This window comes from Acartia tonsa, chromosome 9, assembly GCF_053477335.1.
Source record: "Acartia tonsa isolate MP-2025a chromosome 9, ASM5347733v1, whole genome shotgun sequence".
NCBI lineage: Eukaryota > Metazoa > Arthropoda > Copepoda > Calanoida > Acartiidae > Acartia > Acartia tonsa.
The window spans coordinates 70,344-93,284 of NC_137268.1; the positions used below are offsets into that span (position 1 = coordinate 70,344).

A 22,941-nucleotide genomic window follows, 5' to 3' on the forward strand; every position below is an offset into this window, starting at 1 on the left:
TCTATCTATATATCTGTCTATCTTTCTATATATCTATCTATCTATCTATCTCGTATCAATCTATCAATCTATCTATCTATCTCGTATTAATCTATCAATCTATCTATCGATCTGTCTATCTATCTATCTTTCTATTTATCTATCTATCTATCCATCTATCTATCTATTCAACTAAATATATATCTAGCTATTTATCTATCTAATATCAATCCTAAAATTTGAGAAAGGTTTAGTGATTACAGTCTAATGCCCACCCCCTCCCTTCTCCCTATAGGGATATGAAAATCTACCCATCTATCTATCTATCTATCTAATATTAATCCTAAAACTTGATAAAGGTTTAGAGATTAAAATATTGTAATATATATATATGATATATTTATCTAACTAAAGCTTAAGAATTCATTTGTATCTATCTATATACTTTAATTAAAGTCTAATGCCCCCTCCCCTTCTATCTATCTATCCATTTAATCCTTTCTATCTATGAAAAATCATATGAATTTGACAAAGGTTTGGTGATTAAAACATTTGGATCTAGTGCTGTTCACAGTTATATGTTTCTAGATATTAGTTTTAGTAGTGGAGCTTCTCTAGAATCCTTGCTGTATGTCCGACATTGAACATCAGCCATTGAAAAGCAAATTTATTTTCATTTTTATTTGAATTGTATATCCCTATTTTTAAATACCTATTTATTTTAATCAGATATTATATTACTGAACTTTACTATGGTGACTAGTGTAATAAATGAATGGATATGCCTTAAATCCATTAATTAAATTATGTGTGGCATAAAATATTTTTTTATTTTTAGAGGTTTAATGATTTTTATTGTCAATTTTACTCAGATTTAATTTAATGACTATGTTAGATTTTTTATGTAATAACAATATTCTTGAAATATAATCCTATTATCTCAAGTAGTAAGCTTTTTTTGTCTGAAGCCAAGGATCTCGCTAACCACTGAACTGATATGGTTCTCCTTTACAACGAAGCTTCTTATATATCCAGAGAAGGTTTTTAATTATTTATGGGGAGGTTTTCTCAACTTTAAGTGTCCTTAGAGGCTTCTAGGTGCATAGCTGCTAGTCTATGATACAAAGTAGAACAGTTTTGTCTGTCTGTTTGTTTGTACCAAAGGATCTCACTAACATCTGAACCAATCAGGTTCTCCTAAATTTTTACTTATTTCTAAAATTGAAATAAATAGTGCTTCTAAAATCCTAGGGGCAAAGTCGCAGAAAAAAGAGGAAGCAGAAAACTTTCTATAACATGAACAGAATAATAAAAAGTAGACTCATTACAGACATACAAAGTTAAAAGTTAAAGATATTTAAAGCATTGAATGCTAATAATTTTATTGGTTATATATCAAGGTCAATTAATCCATTTTAATAAATGTTAATAATCAAAAAGTATCCAAATCTATAATTTTTTTCGAAATATTGCTTTAGATTAAACTTGAATCAAAAAATCACTTTATACAAATTTATAAGAAGAAAAAAAATAGATTTGAATTGATACAAATTAACAAAATATAAACTTACAAACTAAATAAAATGTTATAATGATTATCATATCTGTAAATAACTAGCTACATAATGTTTAGATAAAAAAAATTGCAGATAAGTTGCAGACGCAGGAGTCTAAATATATTTGGAAATAAGGAGAAAAAACCAAATATCCTGGCAATTTAAAAAAAAATAAAATAAGATTAGTATAGCTAAAAACACTTTTAGTTTATATCCAGTTTAAGTATAAAAAAAATTTAAATTTATTCATGTAAAGGAGATTTGGATAGAAACAGCAAACTTAAAACTAAAGATATTGTGCTGGTTTTAATTTTATTTGCAATATTTTTTTATATAAATCAGCATAAGTATATAATAATATATGAAATATAATAAAACACAACATAATACTGTTGAATCTATAGTATCATGGAAAGAAAATGAAGTAACAAGTTTCATCATATGTACACAGTAGCTTAAGATAGGTTAATTTTGGTTTGGTAAATGTTAATGATTGCTCTACAGGGTTAGGAAATAGGCTCTGCATGGTTAGAGCCCCCCCAGGGGCTAGAAATAGGAGAAAAGTTAATGTGAAGTCACAACAACCCTAGCTACTTTGTTTTTCTTTCCATGATAAAAATTATATATTCAACAGATAATAAATCAAATGGCAGAATCTTGAAAGTATAAATTTTATTGATTTAATTCAAAGTATTTCTAATATCTTATGTTTAAATCCTGATACCTGATGTTTAAGTTTCAAATACCCAAAAATCTAGATTATTTTATTAGTAAACTGGACCAATTTATATCTTTAATATCAAATTCTTATTACTTAGTCAAAAGTCATGCAAATTTGCTCCATATACCATGTTTATATAGTAGACACTCAGTCCCTTAATGTAATTAAGATATTCAACAAGACATAAAAGACCAATTAGTCAGTAAACTAGATTATTATCTTCAATAAATCCTTATAATAAAGTAAAAGGATGTTTATATATTTGTTTGTTTGTCTGTGTGTCTGTCTATAAGAATATTGTAATGGTTTCTTTTAAGATATTTTGATCTTTTATTGTCTCTTAATTTGAAATAATTTGAGGACACAGAGAAAAATTCCTTTTCAAAATCAAACTTGAAGTAGCAAAAATGGATCATATTCTACATTTTATAATATTGTTTATTTGATAACTCCTTTCAGATATAATTATTTTTTTTCATCTAAAATATCAAAAATGATAGCCAATAGTCAAATCATTACTCAGATGGTGGTTTAGTTTGATCTCTAGGAAAATTTATGTCAAGCAATGTATTATATCCCATTTACTAAGATTATGTACAATCATAAGATTAAAATCATTTTTTTATGGCCCAAGATGCTGAAAGCATAGAATAAGAAAACTGGTTTTATTCTTATGATTGAACATTTTATATCTGTAGAAAGCTTTTAATAATATGATGCAAGAAATAACTATTATTACATTAAGGGAGAATGTCTGTAACTGGATATAAATTGAGTAAATAGTAATATATATAGTTAATAAAAAAATATGGGATCATGTAAAGGAAACACAGGTGTGAGTTTTATCATATTTTCACAGTAGGTTTTAAAAAGTTATTTCAAGTTAGGTTATGTTAAATTAGGTAATTGTCCTGCAGGGTAAGAGCCCACCGCAGGGGCTAGACAAATCAGGAAAGCTTCTGTGAAAATATGACAAAACCTGCTACTTTGTTTACTTTACATGACCCAAAATATGTTCTGTGAAGGATCTTTATCTGCTGCCGTTGTCAGTTCTGAAGTATTAACATTGAATATTATAAGTAAATAAGAAATAAATCAGCAACAACAAAAAAAGATTAGCTGGGCTTAACTTATTCATAGATTTAAATATTCTACAACAGAAAATGAATCTTGTTTTAAACATAGTATGGAATTTCAGCTTGAAAGATATAAAGAGAATATTCCATCTTTAAGGTTTTTTTTCTTTCTAATTGCATAAGTCAAATTTATGTCATGATTTACCTACTTTTATTGTTGTTCAGTTACTCAATATCAATTCCTCTCTTAGCTCCTGAAATATTCATTACATGTTTAAATAAAATAAAATAACAGGATGTAGAAATTTATAATTCTGGTAGCGGTCATTGTGACCAATTAAAGTTTCCAAAGATTCACAAAATTATTAATAAATCTTGGTTCATAGAGAATAGAATTATAGAAGAATTTAGTACAAAAAAAAGATTGTCGATGTCAATCTTAAAATTTGTAGCCTCAACACTCTTTATTTTTTTATCTGTCTGTCTGATTGTCTGGCCCTCTAAAAATTAAGAAACCACATTATTCTTTATCTACTAGGAGCCAATTTATAGGTACAAAAGGGACCTACAGATAAGGGTACTAGATAATATGGGTAAGGAAGCAAGTCAGAACTATAAAAAAGGGAACTCCACATACACATTCAGCACTCTAGCTCAACTGTAAGATGGTCAACCCTCCCTTTATCCACAAACCATTGAGAACTCATTTAGGGTTCAGTGTATTAGAGCGAAAACAGAAATTGAGAAAGAAAACATGTTTCCTGCAACAGCTAAGGCTTAAACAAGAAGGACTTACCATTTTCTCTGAGTACTTCTGCAGTTTCAGAATGCCCCTCAGAAATTGCCCAGTCAAGTGCAGTTCTATCTAGACACATTAATTTCTATAATGCACATGATAGATTCACAACTAAATATTTGACCAAATATAGTTTGGACAGAAAAGATGAAATGTAAACAGATATATACAGGGTGGGAGGGTAATAGTAGAAAATTCTGATCACAATACAATCTGTAGCTCATTTGTTTTTGAAGATAAAAGAAATCATAGAACATAGAAATATAGGAATTCAAGTCAATTTCAGGTTCCAGGTAAAATCCTGCAGGTTCTAATTCTCCAGGTCATAGCTCCTGTGAACGCAATTTTTTACTTAATGACATTAAATTTTAAACTTTAGCATTAGTTCACATAACATTTTAAATTTCCCTGCTTACCAACAATTGCTGCAGCTGGACCTGCCAAGTACAGCTGATGCTACCAAAAATTTTGTTTAGAGAATTCTAATATGGTTCTTTTAGCTTCAAAAATAAAAAAATAAAAATAAAAAAAGCCATTTAAATTTTTAAGTTAAAAAGCACCTAAAACCCAAGAACTGCTATTCAGCCAATTAATTCCATTTGAAATTGCCAAAAGTTAAGAAAGTATTTTGTTGGCATTGAGGTGTAAAAATTGTTTTTTATCTAACGGAAGGGGAGGGGAAAAAAAGGGGAGAAAAATGTGAAGGGGTTGTAGAAAAATTGTCACTCAGAATTGTTTGTCATAATCACATTCACTTTTCCTTGCCTAAAACTAATGGTTGTTAAATAAAAGGGCAAAGAAAGCAAAATATGAAACAGGAGACATCCACAAAATGTTTTAGCTCTAATAGGAGCTAAGAGGGGTGTTGACCCTAATCCAGTAGTTACAACTATAGTAAATTAAGGAACTAACCATTATTTCTCTTAAAATTGACATCAGCTCCATTTTCTATTAGAATCTTCACGATATTAGTGTAGCCTTTCCATGCTGCATCCATAAGACTGGTTTCTCCTAGATGAACATACATTTGTCTAATATATAAGAATATTATACAATAAAAGTATTGTGTAGCTAACAATTATTCTCATATGAATAGTCATCATCCCCATGTTCTAATAAAGAATTAAAAGTTACATGGATAGATACAATTAGAATGAATTTACAAACTAACCGTTAGTTTTCTTAAAATTGACATCAGCTCCATTTTCTATTAGAATCTTCACGATATTAGTGTAGCCTTTCCATGCTGCATCCATAAGACTGGTTTCTCCTAGATGAACATACATTTGTCTAATATATAAGAATATTATACAATAAAAGTATTGTGTAGCTAACAATTATTCTCATATAAATAGTTATTAGCCCCATGTTTTAATAGATAATTAAAAGGTAGATGGATAGATATGACTAAAATAAATTATGAAACTAACCATCATTATCCTGTATATTGACATCAGCTCCATTTTCTAGAAGAATCTTCATGATACCAGTGTGGCCTTGAAATGCTGCTTTTGTAACACTAGTATCTCCTAGATAAAAATACATTTGTCTTATATATAAAAATATTAAACAATAATAGTATTGTAAAGCTAAATCATCATTAACCTAGCCCCATGTTCTAATAAATAATAAAAAGATAGATGGATAGATAAAAATACATAAATTCATAACTATTATATAAAGTAATGTAGAAAACCAATATTCTACTATGATAAGTCATTAGCCCCATGTTCCAATAAATAATTAAAAGGTAGCCTGATAGATACAACTACAGTAAATTTAGGAACTAACCATCATTATCCTGTATATTGACATCAGCTCCATTTTCTAGAAGAATCTTCACAATATCAGTGTGTCCTCCCCATGCTGCATACATAAGACTGGTACATCCTAGATTAAATGCATTTTTCTTATATATAAAAATATTGGATCTACTGCAGTTCATGGTAAAATATTGCTGGTAACGAATGCTTCCTGTTTCCTGGCAATGTTAGAAGATTCCTGGATATAGCATAACAAGAAATATTTCTGGAGCCACCAATGTTTTACTTTCCTGGTTGCCAGAAATTTATGCATATTCCTGGCCACTGCCATGTTTGAAATATTCCTGTTAAAAAGCAATATTTCCCTTTTTAATTCCAATTTCCCTTTTATTACACTTACCCCACAATTAGAGGTTGATAAGATTCACACAACTCAAAAGTGGCTATAATGAATTAGAGAGGGGGAGACTGAGACAAATATCATAATAGTTATTTCTCGCATCGTATTATAAACGGCTTTCCGCGGAAATAGAATGTACAATTATGATTGTACATTTTTATATTCGTAGAAAGCTGGATATAATTTGATGCTAGACATAGTTTTTTCGTATGGATGAGAACCGGTTCCTATACACCGGAATCGAATGAATGCGAGAAAAATTCCTTATTTCTGATTTTATCAACAGTTAATAATACAACGTTTACGTAGGTGTAAAAGTAACAATATAAAAGTAGTCAGGAAAAACTTTAAGGTTAATAGATCCTGGGAAGGATTTTAACTATTTTGGTTGATTTGAGGGTATCATTTACAATCTTCTTAACCCTTACAGATCGGGGGGGGGGGGCTCAAAGAGCCCCCCCCTCTAGTTTTTTCAATCTCATTTTTTTTGTAGGTAAGTTGGAGAGCTGTAACTTCATGACTTTTTAAGTTTAGTAATTATACGTCGGCAAGAGTTGATTTTATTAGGATATCTGGTCTGTGTCGGTCGTGGTGTCCGGTCAAAGTCGGTTGGGTAGCAAAAAAAATTAGAAAAAATTCTAAATAAATCTTAATTTCTACATTATGACTTTTGTGTATAAGGTAGAAACCTAAAATTTTTTTGGTGAATACTTAGATATCAATGACCTTCTGAGAAAAGTGGTGTTATGACCGTTTGACCGCTCCCTGACCGACTTTATGACCGATTTTTGTCCGGCTTTTACTACAGACATAAATCATAAATATCGTGGCTTCTATTACAGCTAGAGACCTATAATTTTTTTTGGTAAATCCTTGAGCAATAATAAACAGATAAAATATGAATTTGCGCCGCCGACCGCCGTTTTACCGCCGTAACCGCCGAAAATGGCGGTTTCCGTTATTTTCCGTTTTTCGGCGATGATCAGAAAAAATATTTTTTTTATTATGAAAAATAAAAGTTCGTCCTAAAATTTTGTCATCCTAGCTGCAAAATTGGCCGCTCTACAGCTGTTTTAAACTTTAGCGGCTGGCCGCTAAAAAGCGGCTAAGGAGCGGTCTGGCCGCTATGATAAGAAAAAGTAATTTTCTCTAAAAATACACATGAACCACCAGAAAAAAATTTTACGTCTTTATCTGTACCAGGAGCCGAGATAGAGGGGGGGGCTCTTTGAGCCCCCCCCCCCCGATCTATTAAGGTGGGAATTGGGGCCCGATCTGTAAGGGTTAAGATAAACCGCCACTAGATATTATTATATTATTATAATTTTTTGGGTTTATCGGTTAGCAAGATCCCTCTGTGTACAAAGACAGTCAAACACACACAAAAGCGGACACCCTGTTACTTATAAATTAGTATGAAACTCATTATGAAATTGTAACCTACTTTTGTTGTAGATTATAGCAGTTGCGCCCCTAGCATCATGAGGTTCTGTTTTAAATTGATAGAAAGGGGGCAGAAAATAGCCTAAAACCATCATGGGACCTTGTGAAGCTTCTATTTTGAACTCCATCGAATCAGTGGTTAGTGAGATCTTAATTGAGAAAAAAACAAATATTGCTATATTGTCAACCTTGCTTGCTTGAGATTACAAAGCATAAAAAGGAGGGAAGATAATTTAAATTTAAAACACCCGCCAAAAGTATCAGAGATTGAAATTTAAAAATGGGTAACCAATTAGCCTTTTTGTCAAGAGGTTACATTATCTTAACTCGAATACCCACTAATTAAAACCCCGTATTTTATAAGACGAAATAAAAATGCCATTCCAATTTTGGTGCGAAAGTGTTCTTTCCCGTAAAGTTTATACAGCCTCTGGCGTTAATTGAATTTAAAAACTTGCGCTACGAAATCTTGGCGCGAATTAAATCATATGTGTGTAAAGGTTTATTGATTTAAAAGTCTAAAAAAGGGAGGGAATAGAATAGTTTGAATTAAAAATCTCCCGCCATAATCTAATTACTTACATGGTTTCATGGTCTGTACTGCACAGTTACGCCACTCTTTTTGTTGATTTAGGCTAGAATTGTTGGCGTTATCCTCATAGAATTTTTTTTTAAATTTTGATCCCCCTTCCCTGGCTGTGGCACTTTTTTATAATTAGGTTAGTTTAGGTTATAGGGGCTAGTATTAAGTTTTGGCATTCTATAGGCGTTCAAGTTTGTTGGTTTTACTGTTTGATTTCAGAACCCCACTTAGAAAAAAAATAATTTATCAATACGATAAAAATTACGAATTTATCTCCCCCACTTTTCAATGTATTAAAAAATAAAAAGGCGCGCCCAAATTTTGGTGCGAAATTGGATATGAAGATAGAAACAGTTAAATGTATAGGTAAAGCTCCAACTCTCCTATATCCTTCCCCCACCTTATATTATTAATAAAATAATGGAAGCAACTGTCCTTTATTAATCATTGCTGTTTACCCCCTAAGAAAATGTGATAAGGGGTATGGGGTAAAAACTCCTGTAAGCCAGTAATCTTCTCTCATTGCTGGTAACCTGGAAAATTTGCAGATTGCCAGCTAACAGGAACCTAGGATTTAGGGGAATATGCGTGCTGCTGGATCCAGGAATGTTGTAATATTGCCAGGAACCAGGAAGTATTCGTTACCAGCAATATTTTACTATGAACTGCAGTAGATCCAAAATATTATAAAATAAAAGTATTGTATAGTATAGCTAACAATAATTCTCCTATGAATAGTATTGTGTGGTTAAACCATCATTATCCCAGTCTATACATAAGACTGGTATTTCCTAGATAAACACATATTTGTTTTATATAAAATGTCCCATGTTCTAACAAAGAATTAAAAGATAATGGATAGATACATTTGAAATAAATTGTGTAACTAACCATAAATGTTCTGTATATTGACATCAGCTCCATTTTCCAGAAGAATCTTCACAATATCAGTGTGTCCTCTCCATGCTGCCCATATAAGACTGGTATATCCTAGATGAACATACATTTGTCTAATATATAAGAATATTATACAATAAAAGTATTGTGTAGCTAACAATTATTCTCATATGAATAGTCATCAGCCCCATGTTCTAACAAAGAATTAAAAAGTAGATGGATAGATATAACTAAAATAAATAATTCTCCTATGAATAGTATTGTGTGGTTAAACCATCATTATCCCAGTCTTTACACAAGACTGGTAAATCCTAGATGAACATACACTTGTCTTTTATATAAAACTATTATACAATAAAAGTGTCCTAGCCCCATGTTTGAATAAATAATTAAAAGTATACATAAATGTTTTTTGATGTGTTAAAAGGTTACCCTGTGAAACTTGAAAGGGGTTTTGTTATCCAAAAACACCAGGTGACAGGGGGTATAAAATGTGCCAACCCTCATATAAAACCAAACATTGAAATTCCTTCAATCACAGGCATGTTGCATATCAAAATGACTACTTTCAAGTTTCACATGGTTTTATATCGGCCCAGTAACTCTTGCCAATGTGTACTAATGTGAAATTCCAAAATCAATCCACCCTTTTGTTCAATGCTTATCACACCCCACCAAAGGTGTCCTGGCATCCTGTGCCAGCTAGGATGGAGATATTAAAAAAATTCAGTTATGTGTCATACTTATTCTTTAAAAGTCATGCAGGTTGGGCTCTTTATCTTTCACAAATAGAAAATGAGATAGAAAAAAGGGGTGTTCAACCCCCCCCCCCTCCCAACCTTTAGGGGTTACAGGTTTATAGTAGAAAAATGTTATACATACTGTAAGAATTGTCATAAACTCTAGTTTTGGGAAATATTAGTACTATTTTTGTGCAATTTGTAGTTTAGGTACTTAAAAAAAGTGAGAGAGGTTGAAAAGTTTTTAAAAAGTTGGAGCATTTTAAAAAATTTACCATTATTAGTCTTAGCTTTTATTTCAAAGTTTTTAGTTAATTTTTTTGTTACTTCAACATTCTTCAGACATTTACCCAACCCACTCCCCTAACTACTGATATTTTAAAAATAAGGGGGTTGGACAAAAATCTTGTTTATTATTCTATCTTCTGCAGAGGAGTCCTATAACTACAGGGCATACAACTGTGGTGCCCTAACCATGCAGGGCTAACAAATAAAAAACTAACCTAACAACAGACCTATCATAATTATAAAAACTATCTCAAAACAACCCCCTCTCTTATATTCAATTACATAAAAATGGGTGGATTAAGTGGTCCAAGAGGCAATTTTGGAAAACTACTGAAATTCAATTCTTTGATATTTGATATCAACTAGTTCTAGAGTAATATGTTTTGGTATTTTAATTAAATGTAAAGACTGAGTTAAAGAAAGATATTGATGTAGAATACTTTGACCAGTCAGTTAGTTTACTTACACTAATATGTGTCTTAATAACTTATGGACAAATTAATGATCATGCAGATACAGATATTAGAGATATAAAAGTTAGTAACTGACCTTCTTTATCCTTTAAATTGACATCAGCACCATTGGATATATAATACTTTACTTTCTCCAATAATCCTGCCTTGGATGCATCAAGAAGAAGATTGCCAAGATTAATTATTTTTTCATTCAACAGATCTAAATATTTATAATTAAGAACATATATTAGAAAATATTGTTCATTACTTTAGGATAAGTTAAGTTATAGAAAGATCTCATTATTATCCCCTTAGGATTTTTTTTCAATTAGGAATATTGTGGTAACAACCCCCTTCACCCCCCCCCCCCTACTCACCTCCCCCAAAAAAACTATTATTCTGGCGCTCAGCACAAAACATTAGATTTCTTGTGAAAAATGTATAAAAAATGATGTAAATGATATTCATGGTACCAAAAAAAGACAAATATAATTTGTACTGTTAACCTGTTATAATGTTCTTGTATTCCTCATACTTCTCCTGAAATAATTAAGATGGTTTATAATATTTCTTTTCTTCAGTATTTAATAGGATGATGATAAATAGGGTTAGTAAATGTTTCAATCAAAACTTATCTACACCTTAATTTAGTAAAAATCATTTCATTAAAAATAAAGTTAACCTTACATTCATTTCATCAGTCACATTACAGTTATAGGCTCTGAAAGAAAAATAAAATATAAAATTACAAATAATCTGATTTTTAAAAGAGTTATGAAGGAGAAAAAATTTCATGGAATATTTATGATATTGTTCTACTTTTCAAAAGTAATATGTAATAAGTTAATTTAACCCCTTTTGTAAATAAAATGTGTAAAGCTGTAGAATTGACAATTTGTCAAGACTTGTTAAAAAATTTGTGAAAATATCTAACTTCTCATATGTCTAAAACAATTTTTGTCCCATTTAGCATAAATTTTACATTCCGAGGCATTAAATGATGGAGTAATTGCACCAGGGAACTTAGAATGACTTTGTTTTTGTTTGTTGAACCATTCCTTTAAATTTCTTGTTTCTTTTGGATTTTTCAATTTTGGTTCCTGTGACATGTGTACAGAGAATGTGTCAAACATTTGGGAACAATCATTAAAAGTTATTTAGTCAAATTAATTATTAAAAGTTGGACCTCTTTCATCACCTTAATTGGTTGGGGGTAGCAGATGTTCCCCTGATATTTCAGATTCTTATATAATTTTATGTATGTCCACTGTTTGATAAAGAATTTCCAACTACAAGTCAGTCAAGATCATATTTTGCTCTCTTCACCCTCTAATATATTTTTTTTAAAATATACCTTGAAATCTCAACCACATCCACTGGAGATAGTTGGCTCTGAAAATAGGCTTGTTTAAGCTTTAAAGATATTATTTAAGGTCAGTAAGAATTGATAAATGGCTGGTCTCAAGTAGGTTTAGACTATAAGGCAAGCATTAATTTTAACCCTTACAGATCGGGCCCCTATTCCCACCTTAATAGATTGGGGGGGGGGTCATATTGACCACCCCCCCTCTATCTCGGCTTCTGTTACAGATAAAGACGTAAAAAAATTTTCTGGTGGTTCATGTGTATTTTTAGAGAAAATTACTTTTTCTAGTCATAGCGGCCAGGCCGCTCCTTAGCCGCTTTTTAGCGGCCAGCCGCTAAATTTAAAAACAGCTGTAGAGCGGCCAATTTTGCAGCTAGGATGACCAAATTTTAGGACAAACTTTTATTTTTCATAACAAAAAAATTACTTTTTCTGATCATCGCCAAAAAATGGCAAATAACGGAAACCGCCATTTTTGGCAGTTACGGCGGTAAAACGGCGGTTGGCGGCGCCAATTAATATTTTTATCTGTTTATTATTGCTCAAGGGTTTACCAAAAAAAATTATAGGTCTCTAGCTGTAATAGAAGCCACGATATTCATGATATATGTCTGTAGTAAAAGCTGGACAAAAATCGGTCATAAAGTCGGTCAGGGTGCGGTCAAACGGTCATAACACCACTTTTCTCATAAGGTCATTGATATCTCAGTATTCACCAAAAAAAATTTAGGTTGCTACCTTATATACAAAGTCATAATGTAGAAATTAAGATTTATTTAGAATTTTTTTTTAATTTTGGTGCTACCCAACAGACTTTGACCGGACACCACGACCAACACAGACCAGATATCCTAATAAAATCAACTCTTGCCGACGTATAATTACTAAACTTAAAAAGTCATGAAGTCACAACTCTCTATCTTACCTACAAAAAAATGACATTGAAAAAATAGAGGGGGGGGGGGGTTAATATGACCCCCCCCCCCCTGATCTGTAAAGGTTAACTTACATGCTGATATAAACAAAATATATTCTTTTCAAGCAAAATAACTTTTTCAATTCTTATAAATAGAGTATAAATGTAAAATATTCATAATCAGACTAAAAATAAAAACTCACAGGATATTGTTTTAGCAGATCAGTGTCATTGAAGTAAGTTCTAAAAGGCTCCTTAACAATTATGCATACTGTCCCCAATTTGCATCCTTGGCTTTCTGTATAGTGGGTTATGGAGTAGTAGTCATATGGAGTCTGAAAAAATTTTAATAGAAAAAAAATATTTAGAATTATAAATTTTAGAAGACTAATGAAAAGAAGACATAAAATTGATTAAAATAATCACCCCATGTGTTTCATTAAATTTTGGTCTTTGAGTCATTGTTTTTCTCATATTTTCTACAAACTCCTTCTTTATTTCAACAAACTGGTCACGATCAGGTCTAAATGTAAATCATTAGAATTTAAATGTAATCTAGGAAGATGTATTATACCAGAATTTTGATTACTTTATTACTATTTGAAAAGGTATACAATTTTGTTAATAATCATTTAATATCCATTCACTTACTAAAGTAGACAATAAAACTATAGTGTTAATAAGATATTACAATATATAACAAACTTTTTACCCATTTTGCTATATAACAAATCTATGGTGAAAAGTAAAGAAATTGTCCCCTTCCTTCCCTTTTCCCCCCTTTCCCCCTCTGTTTTGTAGATTTCAGGATGTTCTGAGTAAAATTGAACATAAAACTTTCTTTCTTTTTAGAATTATTTAATTTCGTCTGTAAAGGGCAAAATTTATTCAAAACTTTTATTTTTAGCCTAAAATATGTAAAATTATGTTGGTATTTGTATAAAAAAACAATAATAAATAGATAAATAAATGTGCTGTTCACATTTGTTTACAAATGGAACCAGTTCTAGTCTGAAACATTTACTATAAAAGCATAGAGCATTCGAATTCGAATTGTAGTCTGACCAGTAAAGTCCTAGTAGTAACACTAGGCACAAACCCTCAGCTATCAAGTTCAAAAGCTTGGTTAGGTAAGTCCTATCATAATAAAGGCATGGAAGCCAGCTTTATTAATTGTACATTTATTACTTTTACTCTTGTTCATAGAGTAATTAAGTGGTAGATTTAATTTAATTTCATTTTATCTTAGGGCTCTAATTCATAGACAATTTAAGTGATTTCAATTAAGCTTAGATTCTTTTTTTATTTGTAGATTTGAGAACCAATCCCTTTTTATGTTTTATGGTTGGGTATATCAAATGTAGTATTTGATATACCTAATCTATGTTATTAATATCAGATATTTAGACTTTATACAGCATTAGAAGATTTGACCGATGTTTTGATAATTTCTAAGATATTCTACCTTTCAGCCTGGATAGTTCAATGTTTGGTAAGATATTATATCTAATTTTTATTTATTTTATTTCTTAATTTCTGCTTTTTGACCTTCCATACTTTTCAAACATATTATCATTCTTATCTAATTCAAAGTCTTCAGCTCAGAATAGATAAGATTGATCATATTGTAGTATAATTTCATTCAAATAGTAGTAAAATCAAGTTAATTTAATGTAATTTAGGTTAATATTATATTTTATTTCAGTAAAACCCCGTGTTAAGCTACATGAGATTCCATCTGATATTTAATATAAACCCCGAACCACTTCATTATGCAATCTATATATTGCTGGATATTTTGGCTATGGTAGTCCATAAGTGTACAGCTTTACAGTATATTGTTTCTATTTGTTAAAGCAACACGTATGATAAAAGAAAAAGATTCTTTTAAAAGTAAAATGCTTATATATCAATTGAAATCTATATTTTTTTATTTTTTACTGATCCACTTCATTATGCAAATCAAAATAAAATCAATGGGAAAACGTTTGTTTTGCACTTTTCTCCACTTTTCAATATTGATTATGATAAAATAACAATTTTTTAAGGGATTTATGCATTAATTATAATGAAAAACAGTTTAAGGTAGATTTTAATGATTTTTCTAACTAATAAATAATTTAAAAAAAGAAATTCTATTCCTATCACTTTAGAGGACAGCTGCTGACCCCCAGTCTTATGGATGAAGCTATATAACTATGCTGCATTATTTTTTAAGATTGGTTCAGAAATAAGGATTTTAGAAGCTATAATATTAGAATATTAGTTGTTTGATCCCTATCCTCTGATGGAGTCTGATAGAGCTCAGGAACAAAGCCTATAACCACCCCAAAAACATTTATAAACCTTCCCTAAAAAGTGTAACCAAATTGGAACAGTATTAGCAAACTATTTCCAGATTTTGGCAGGATTCGGCCGATTAAAATAATCGACCCACATTTTATTCAAGTTAAGTTTTAAAATATCGTTATCAGCTATTCCTTGGCCAATTTGTCTGAAATTATGTCCTTCTCTATATAAATTCAAATTCGTTGACCAATTCAAAATCGGTCCAGTGGTTGTCACGCAATGATGATTATAAAGTTGTAGAGATGATAAAAAAATGCATAAAATAGAAGTAAGGTTTTTAAATATTGTATTCAGCTATTCCTTGGCTGATTTAGTCGTCCAAGGTGACAAAAAACATGTCCTGGCCATAATAAATTCAAATCCGTTGACCAATCCAAAATCGGTCCAGAGCTTGTTGCGTAATGATGATCTTAAAGTTATAATATATGCTGTGTATAATATAAATATCATAATGTCCTCTTCAAAATGGAAATATGTGAAAATTGACAGATGTTATGCGTTTAATATTGATATTTTATAATAAAATATTTTTTTTATAAATGAATTATTATTTAATTACCCTTTTAAAAGTTACTGCATAAACATTCCATGAGAAAAATAAATTGACTGCACTTACTGCTTATCCATTTGTTTATCTGTGTACATGACTGTCTGTATATTAGGGTATTTTCTGAGACCAAAGCGGGGATCTGCAACTGATTTTTATTAGTATAATACACCTCTGGATGATTTAAAATTTATCCCAAGTCTTAAAACCGCTGATGACCAGACATTCAATTATGTACAGTATGACCCTCGAAAAAGTAACTTTTAGGGTTTACAGCCCTTATTTCTCAATGTATCATCAAAAATAGCATATATCCGTGTTCTCTGTACATTTCCACACAAGCATATATAAAAAAAATTAATTTTACTTCCATTAACACCGGAGATTTTTAGAGCTAAAGTTTTGAAAAAGTGACTGAGAAAAAGGACTAAATATGACAGTTGCTCCGCCCCCTTTTCTGACATCTCAATCACTTAATAAGGGGTTAATTAAGCTTTTTAGACTAAAAATCATTATGTTGTAATTTTATTTTCTTCATAACTTTTTTGTTATTTAAGTTAGGATAATAAAACAAAAACAATTTTCCTGCTATATTCATTAAGATTTGTTTAGTTTTTTAATCTAAAACAATTTTGCCTGATAAGTAAGTTTTTCAAAATATCATTAAACTAAAAAGACTCAAAAAATATGTGTAAAAAATGCTTTTAACTTAAAATCTAAATTTTTTATTTCATTTGTGTAGAAAGTTTTTGCTAGTAACAAAAATAATAGGATTTCTATCTTAATTTTGCTGAAAAAGTCATTTCATGTTAAAAGTTACTTTTTGCTCAGTCACTTTTTCAAAACTTTAGCTCTAAAAATCTCTGGTGTTAATGGTAGTAAAACTAATTTTTTTATATATGCTTGTGTGGAAATGTACAGAGAACACGGATATATGCTGTTTTGATGATACATTGAGAAATAAGGGCTGCAAACCCTAAAAGATACTTTTTTGAGGGTCATACTGTAGCTATTTGTGTCAAGGCATTGATGAGTAGAATCAGGAACTTTTGACTGTTTCCAAAAATCTCGTTTCTAGCCTGAGAAAATCTTAAAGAACCTCTACAAATGGACAATTCTCAATAAAAAATGATGGTTTTTTAGTCATTTTGAAGGCTAGTAACGAGATATTTTGAAACAGACAAAAGTTCCTATTATACTCATCAAGGCCTTTCCTGGAAGTACCATGAAGCCATGGTTCTGATTCAATAAATTTTTACTCTCATTTACAAATAGCTATACAATTGTATGTCTGGTTGTTGGTAAAAGGTTGGTAAATATAGGGTAAGGAAGAAAAATATGACTTTGACTGACTTATAGTCGGAAATTCATTATTAAACTTGGAAAATGCACAAAAATATTTAGCACTTTAGCACTAAAAGGAACTGAGATAATAAGAGGTTAGAACTTGAATGTCGTCTTTGCATATTTTTATTAATGAAATACATTTTTAAGTGCTGGTGTTCTACAACTCTTTGTCTAATTCTGCCCTACTGTATATCTGTCCATCTGTCTGTCCATAACTCTGTTCATTTGTCTATCTGTCAGTCCATCTGTTTCTCCCTCCACATGACTGTCTGTCTGTTCTTCTGACCAAACTTAAAATGCATTCAGCTACAAAACGCCAATAGAACCATAATTGAAAGCTCCATAATTATACACAAATGATACACAAATTACCCATTATGTAGATTATATTTAGTGTTTGAAACATTTTGACACTAAACTATATGATCCAACCAGTAAAAAGTCACCAAGGTTGTAAAGCCAATGAATAACAAAACTTTACTAAAAATACTTTGAGGACTAGTGTAATAGATGAATGGATACGCCTTAATTCTATCATATTATGTTTTTGTCTTATTTTGATTTCAATTATGTGTTGTAAAATAATATTTATTTAATTTTTAGAGGTTTAGTGATTTTAATTGTTAATTTTACTCAGATTTAATGTAATAATATTTTAACCATTTTATGAAATAACAAAGTTCATGAAGTTAAAGGGGCTTTTTAAAATATTTTTTGAAATAAAAAGGAAGCAGAAAACTTTCTATAACATGAACAGAATAATAAAAAAGTAGACTCATTACAGACATACAAAGTTAAAAGTTAAAGATATTTAAAGCATTGAATGCTAATAATTTTATTGGTTATATATCAAGGACAATTAATCCATTATAATAAATGTTTATAATCAAAAAGTTTAGAGTATCCAAATCTAGAATTTTTTTAAAAATATTGCTTTAGATTAAACTTGAATAAAAAAATCACTTTTTACAAATTTATAAGAAAAAAATTTATAGATTTGAATTGATACAAATTAACAAAATATAAACTTACAAACTAAATTAATATGTTATATGATTATTATATCTGTAAATAACTAGCTATATAATGTTTAGATAAAAAAAATTGCAAATAAATAACAGGAATTTTTATAAAATTTGTTTCAAAAGTAATACAATTACACAGGAGTCTAAAGATCTGTGGAAATAAGGGGAAAAATTAAATTATCCTGGCAATTGGATAGGTTTTTTATATAAAAAATAAGATAAGTATTAGAAAATATTTTAATAGCCAGGTTTTAGTATAAAAAAATGCAAATTCATGTAAAGGAGATTTGGATAGAAACAGCAAACTTAAAACTAAAGATGTTGTGCTGGTTTTAATTTTATTTGCAATATTTTTTTTAAAATCAGCATGAGTATATATAATAATTTATGAAATATAGTAAAACACAACATGATACTGTTGAATATATATGATACAAACTTTTTTTAATTAGTATGTTCAAAAAAATCTTCCAAATATTTGTAAAAATCCTGTAAATTTAAATTTATTTAAACTTTAGTTTTACATTGACAACTGATGAGTGCAAACATCCACAAAACAATTTTGTAATGTCTGAATAAATATGTAAAATTCATATTTTGTTTGTGAGTTAACCTCTTAAATGATACAAAATATATATTCAACAGATAATAAATCAAACTGGCAGAATCTTGAAAGTACAAACATTATTGATTTAATTGAAAGTATTTTATTTTGCTTTTTAAATATCTCATGTTTCTAATACCCACAAATCTAGATTATTTTGTTAGTAGACTGGACCAAATTATATCTTTAATATCAAATTCTTATAAATTAGTCAAAATTCATGCCAATTTGCTTCAAATACCATGTTTAGTAGACACTCAGTCCCTTAATGTAATTAAGATATTCAACAAGACATAAAAGACCAATTAGTCAGTAAACTAGATTATTATCTTCAATAAATCCTTATAATAAAGTAAAAGGATGTTTATATATTTGTTTGTTTGTCTGTGTGTCTGTCTATAAGAATATTGTAATGGTTTCTTTTAAGATATTTTGATCTTTTATTGTCTCTTAATTTGAAATGATTGAGGACACAAAGAAAAATTTCTTTTCAAAATCAAACTTGAAGTAGCAAAAATGGATCATATTCTACATTTTATAAATTGTTTATTTGATAACTCCTTTCAGATACAATTATTGTTTTTTCATCTAAAATATTAAAAATGATAACCAATATTCAAATCATTTCTCGGATGGTGGTTTAGTTTGATCTTTATGAAAATTTTTGTCAAGCAATGTATTATATCCCATTTCCTAAGATTATGTACAATCATAAGATTAAAACCATTTTTTTATGGACCAAGATGCTGAAAGCATAGAATAAAAAATCTGGTTTTAATCTTATGATTGAACATTTTATATCTGCAGAAAGCTGTTTATAATATGATGCTAGAAATAACTATCATTACATTAAGGGAGAAGGTTTGTAACTGGATATAAATTGAGTAAATAGTAATATATATAGTTAATAAAAAAATATGGGGTCATGTGAAGAAAACACAGGTGCGAGTTTTGTCATATTTTCACAGTAGGTTTTAAAAGGTTATTTTAGGTTAGGTTATGTTAATTTAGGTGATTGTCCAGCAGGTTAAGAGCCCACCACAGGGGCTAGAAAGAGCAGAAAAGCTTCTGTGAAAATATGACGAAACCTTCTACTTTGTTTACTTCACATGACACTAAAATATGTTCTGTGAAGGATCTTTATCTGCTGCCGTTGTCAATTCTGAAGTATTAACATTGAATATTATAAGAAAATAACAAATAAAGCAACAACAACAAAAAAAGATTTGCTGGGCTGAACTTATTCATAGATTTAAATATTCTACAAAAGAAAATGTATAAAAAAGGATGTGGGGTTTTGGTACATTAATCTTTTTTTAAACATAGTATGGAATTTCATCTTGAATGATTAAAGAGAATATTTTCCCTTTTAGGTTTTACTTCTTGCATGATTGCATATAATTTTTTACCTATTTTTACTGTTGCTCATTTATTCAACATCCTTTCCTCTATTAGCTCCTGAAATATGAATTACATATTTAAATTAATTAAAATATATTAATGAATATCTGTTTATGTTCTGTTATGTTGTGACCAATTAAGTTACAAAAACATTAATAAATAGCAATTTAGTACAAAAAAAAGGTTGTCAATGTCAATCTTAAATTTGTAGCCTCTTTATTTTTTTATCTGTCTTTCAGTTGGTCTGTCTCTCTAAAAATTAAGAAACCAAACAAAAAAAAATTTATTCTTTATCTACCTAATTTATTCTTTAAGTACAAAAAGGACCTACAGATTAGGGCAGCTAGATAATATGGGCAAGGAGGCAAGTCAGAACTATAAAAAAGGGAACTGCACATACACATTCAGCCCTCTAGCTCATTTTAGACCTACCCCTCTCTTCCTCTACAAATGATTAGGAACTCATTAAGGATCCAGTGTATTAGGGTAAAAACAGAAAATGTGAAAGAAAAATATTTCCCCTAACAGCTAAGGCTTAAACAAAAAATGGGACTTTACATAAGCTTACCGTTTTCTCTGAGTACTTCTGCAGTTTCAGTGTTCCCTTCTCTAATTGCCAAGTCAAGTGCTGTGTCACCTAGACACATTAATTTCTATAATACACATGTTCACAACTAAATATCTAGCCAAATATAAGATGGACAGAAAAAGAGGAATTAAACATATATATACATGGTGGGAGGATAATAGTAGTGCCCAGTTCACAAACAACTTTTAGAGGTCGACCGAAATATTCTGTAGGTCAACCTATACAAGTAAAACTAACAAATGCCCTCATAAAATCGGTCAACCTAAAGCTTCTTTAGGTCAACCTATGTATTTTGTGAACTAGGCTTAGAAAATTCTGATCACAATCACACATTTGTCACACATTTGTTTTTGAAGATAAAAGAAAGCATAGAACATCCTATTATGAAATATATGAGTTAAAGTCAATTTCAGGTTACAGGTGCAATCCTGCATGTCATGGCTCCTGTGAACACAATTTTTGAATGGACCTGGACTAGAAAATTCCAGTCCCAATCAAAGTTGTAAAGATAAAAGGTTGTATGGACATCCCATTATCAAATATATGAATTCAAGTCAATTTCAGGTTCCAGGTAAAATCCTGCAGGTTCAAATTCTCCAGGTCTTAGCTCCTGTGAACGTAATTTTTTATTTAAGGACATTGAGTTTTTAACTTTAGCCTTAGTTTACATAACATTTTAAGTTTCCTTGCTGACCACTAAATGCTGCAGCTGGACCTGCAAAGTACAGCTGTTGCTACCAAAATTTCTGTTTAGAGAATTCTAATATGGTTCTTTTAGCTTCAAAAATTAAAAAAATACAGCCATTTAAATTTTTCAAAGTAAAAAAGGGCCTAAAACCCAGGAACTGCTATTCAGCCAATTAATTCCATTTGAAATTGCCAAAAGTTAAGAAAGTATTTTAAAATGTGAAGGGGTTGTAGGAAAATTGTCGCTCAGAATTGTTTGTCAGAATCACATTCACTTTTCCTTGCCTAAAACCAATGGTTCTTAAATAAAAGGGCAAAGAAAGCATGCACAAAATGTTTAGCTCTGTAGCTCATAAGACTGGTACTTCCTAGATGAACATACATTTGTCTAATATATAAGAATATTAAGCAATAAAAGTATTGTGTAGCTAACCATTATTCTCCTATGAATAGTCATCAACCCCATGTTCTTATAAATAATTAACAGGTAGATGGATAGATACAACTAAAAGAAATTGTGTAACTAACCATATTTATTCTGTATACTGATATCAGCTCCATTTTCAAGAAGAATCTTCACGATATCAGTGTGTCCTCGAAATGCTGCAGACATAAGACTGGTACTTCCTAGATAAACATATATTTGTCTTATATATAAAACTATTATATACAATAAAAGTATTGTGTAGGTAACAATTATCTCCTATGAATAGTCATCAGCCCCATGTTCTAATAAATAATTAAAAAGTTGATGGATAGATATAACTAAAATAAATTGTGTAACTAACCATTATTTTTCTTTAGATTGACATCAGCTCCATTTCCTAGAAGAATCTTCACAATATCAGTGTGTCCATTCCATGCTGCCTGCATAAGACTGGTTTCTCCTAGATTAAATGCATTTTTCTTATATATAAAAATACAATAAAATAAAAGTGGTGTGTAGCTAACAATTATTCTCCTATGAATAGTCAACAGCCCCTTTGTTCTAACAAAGAATTTTCTTTAAAAAGTAGATGGATAGATAAAAATACATAAATTCATATAAAGTAATGTAGAAAACCATTATTCTCCTATGAATAGTCATCAGCTCCATGTTCTAATAAAGAATTAAAAGGTAGATGGATAGATATAACTAACATAAATTGTGTAACTAACCATATATATTTTGTATATTGACATCAGCTCCATTTTCTAGAAGAATCTTCACTATATCAGTGTGGCCTTGAAAGGCTGCCCATATAAGACTGGTACTTCCTAGAGGAACATACATTTGTCTAATCTTTAAACATTATACACAATAAAAGTATTGTGCAGGTAACAATTATTCTCCTATGAATAGTCATCATCTCCATGTTCTAATAAAGAATTTAAAGGTAGCCTGATAGATATAATTACAATGAATTGTGTACT

At 30.0% G+C, this 22,941-nt stretch overlaps 2 protein-coding genes across 2 annotated transcripts; both read right to left on the reverse strand.

Annotated features, from left to right (window-relative positions):
• Positions 1 to 1,985: 1,985 nt before the first annotated feature.
• LOC145328363 (uncharacterized) lies at positions 1,986 to 13,695 on the reverse strand. The gene is made up of 15 exons (XM_080171989.1): positions 13,685 to 13,695; positions 13,406 to 13,502; positions 13,183 to 13,314; positions 12,052 to 12,089; positions 11,385 to 11,418; positions 11,204 to 11,237; positions 10,792 to 10,917; positions 9,209 to 9,307; positions 5,920 to 6,018; positions 5,559 to 5,657; positions 5,300 to 5,398; positions 5,041 to 5,139; positions 4,129 to 4,197; positions 3,538 to 3,586; positions 1,986 to 3,308 (listed from the first exon to the last, which is right to left on the reverse strand). Exons 1-14 carry the CDS (start codon positions 13,693 to 13,695, stop codon positions 3,558 to 3,560), a joined length of 1,065 nt encoding a protein of 354 aa, XP_080028115.1. The 3' UTR covers positions 1,986 to 3,308; positions 3,538 to 3,557.
• Positions 13,696 to 18,033: 4,338 nt separating this feature from the next.
• LOC145327970 (uncharacterized) lies at positions 18,034 to 22,409 on the reverse strand. Its single transcript, XM_080171489.1, has 4 exons — positions 22,317 to 22,409; positions 20,821 to 20,889; positions 20,261 to 20,309; positions 18,034 to 20,013 (listed from the first exon to the last, which is right to left on the reverse strand). Exons 1-3 carry the CDS (start codon positions 22,399 to 22,401, stop codon positions 20,281 to 20,283), a joined length of 183 nt encoding a protein of 60 aa, XP_080027615.1. The 5' UTR covers positions 22,402 to 22,409; the 3' UTR covers positions 18,034 to 20,013; positions 20,261 to 20,280.
• Between the last annotated feature and the right edge of the window lie 532 nt (positions 22,410 to 22,941).

What these genes read in the sequence shown, in the direction of transcription:
- LOC145327970 (XM_080171489.1), bottom strand. Translation starts at nt 22,401, where the DNA reads ATGCAGGCAGCATGGAATGGACACACTGATATTGTGAAGATTCTTCTA. An exon ending in CAATCTAAAGAAAAATAATG is followed by an intron (nt 20,890 to 22,316) that starts GTTAGTTACACA and finishes TAATGTGTCTAG; the next exon opens with GTGACACAGCACTTGACTTG. An exon ending in AGAAGTACTCAGAGAAAACG is followed by an intron (nt 20,310 to 20,820) that starts GTAAGCTTATGT and finishes TTCATATTTCAG; the next exon opens with GAGCTAATAGAGGAAAGGAT.
- LOC145328363 (XM_080171989.1), bottom strand. An exon ending in ATCTGCTAAAACAATATCCT is followed by an intron (nt 12,090 to 13,182) that starts GTGAGTTTTTAT and finishes GCCTATTTTCAG; the next exon opens with AGCCAACTATCTCCAGTGGA. An exon ending in CAATTTTAAGAAAACTAACG is followed by an intron (nt 5,140 to 5,299) that starts GTTAGTTTGTAA and finishes ATGTTCATCTAG; the next exon opens with GAGAAACCAGTCTTATGGAT.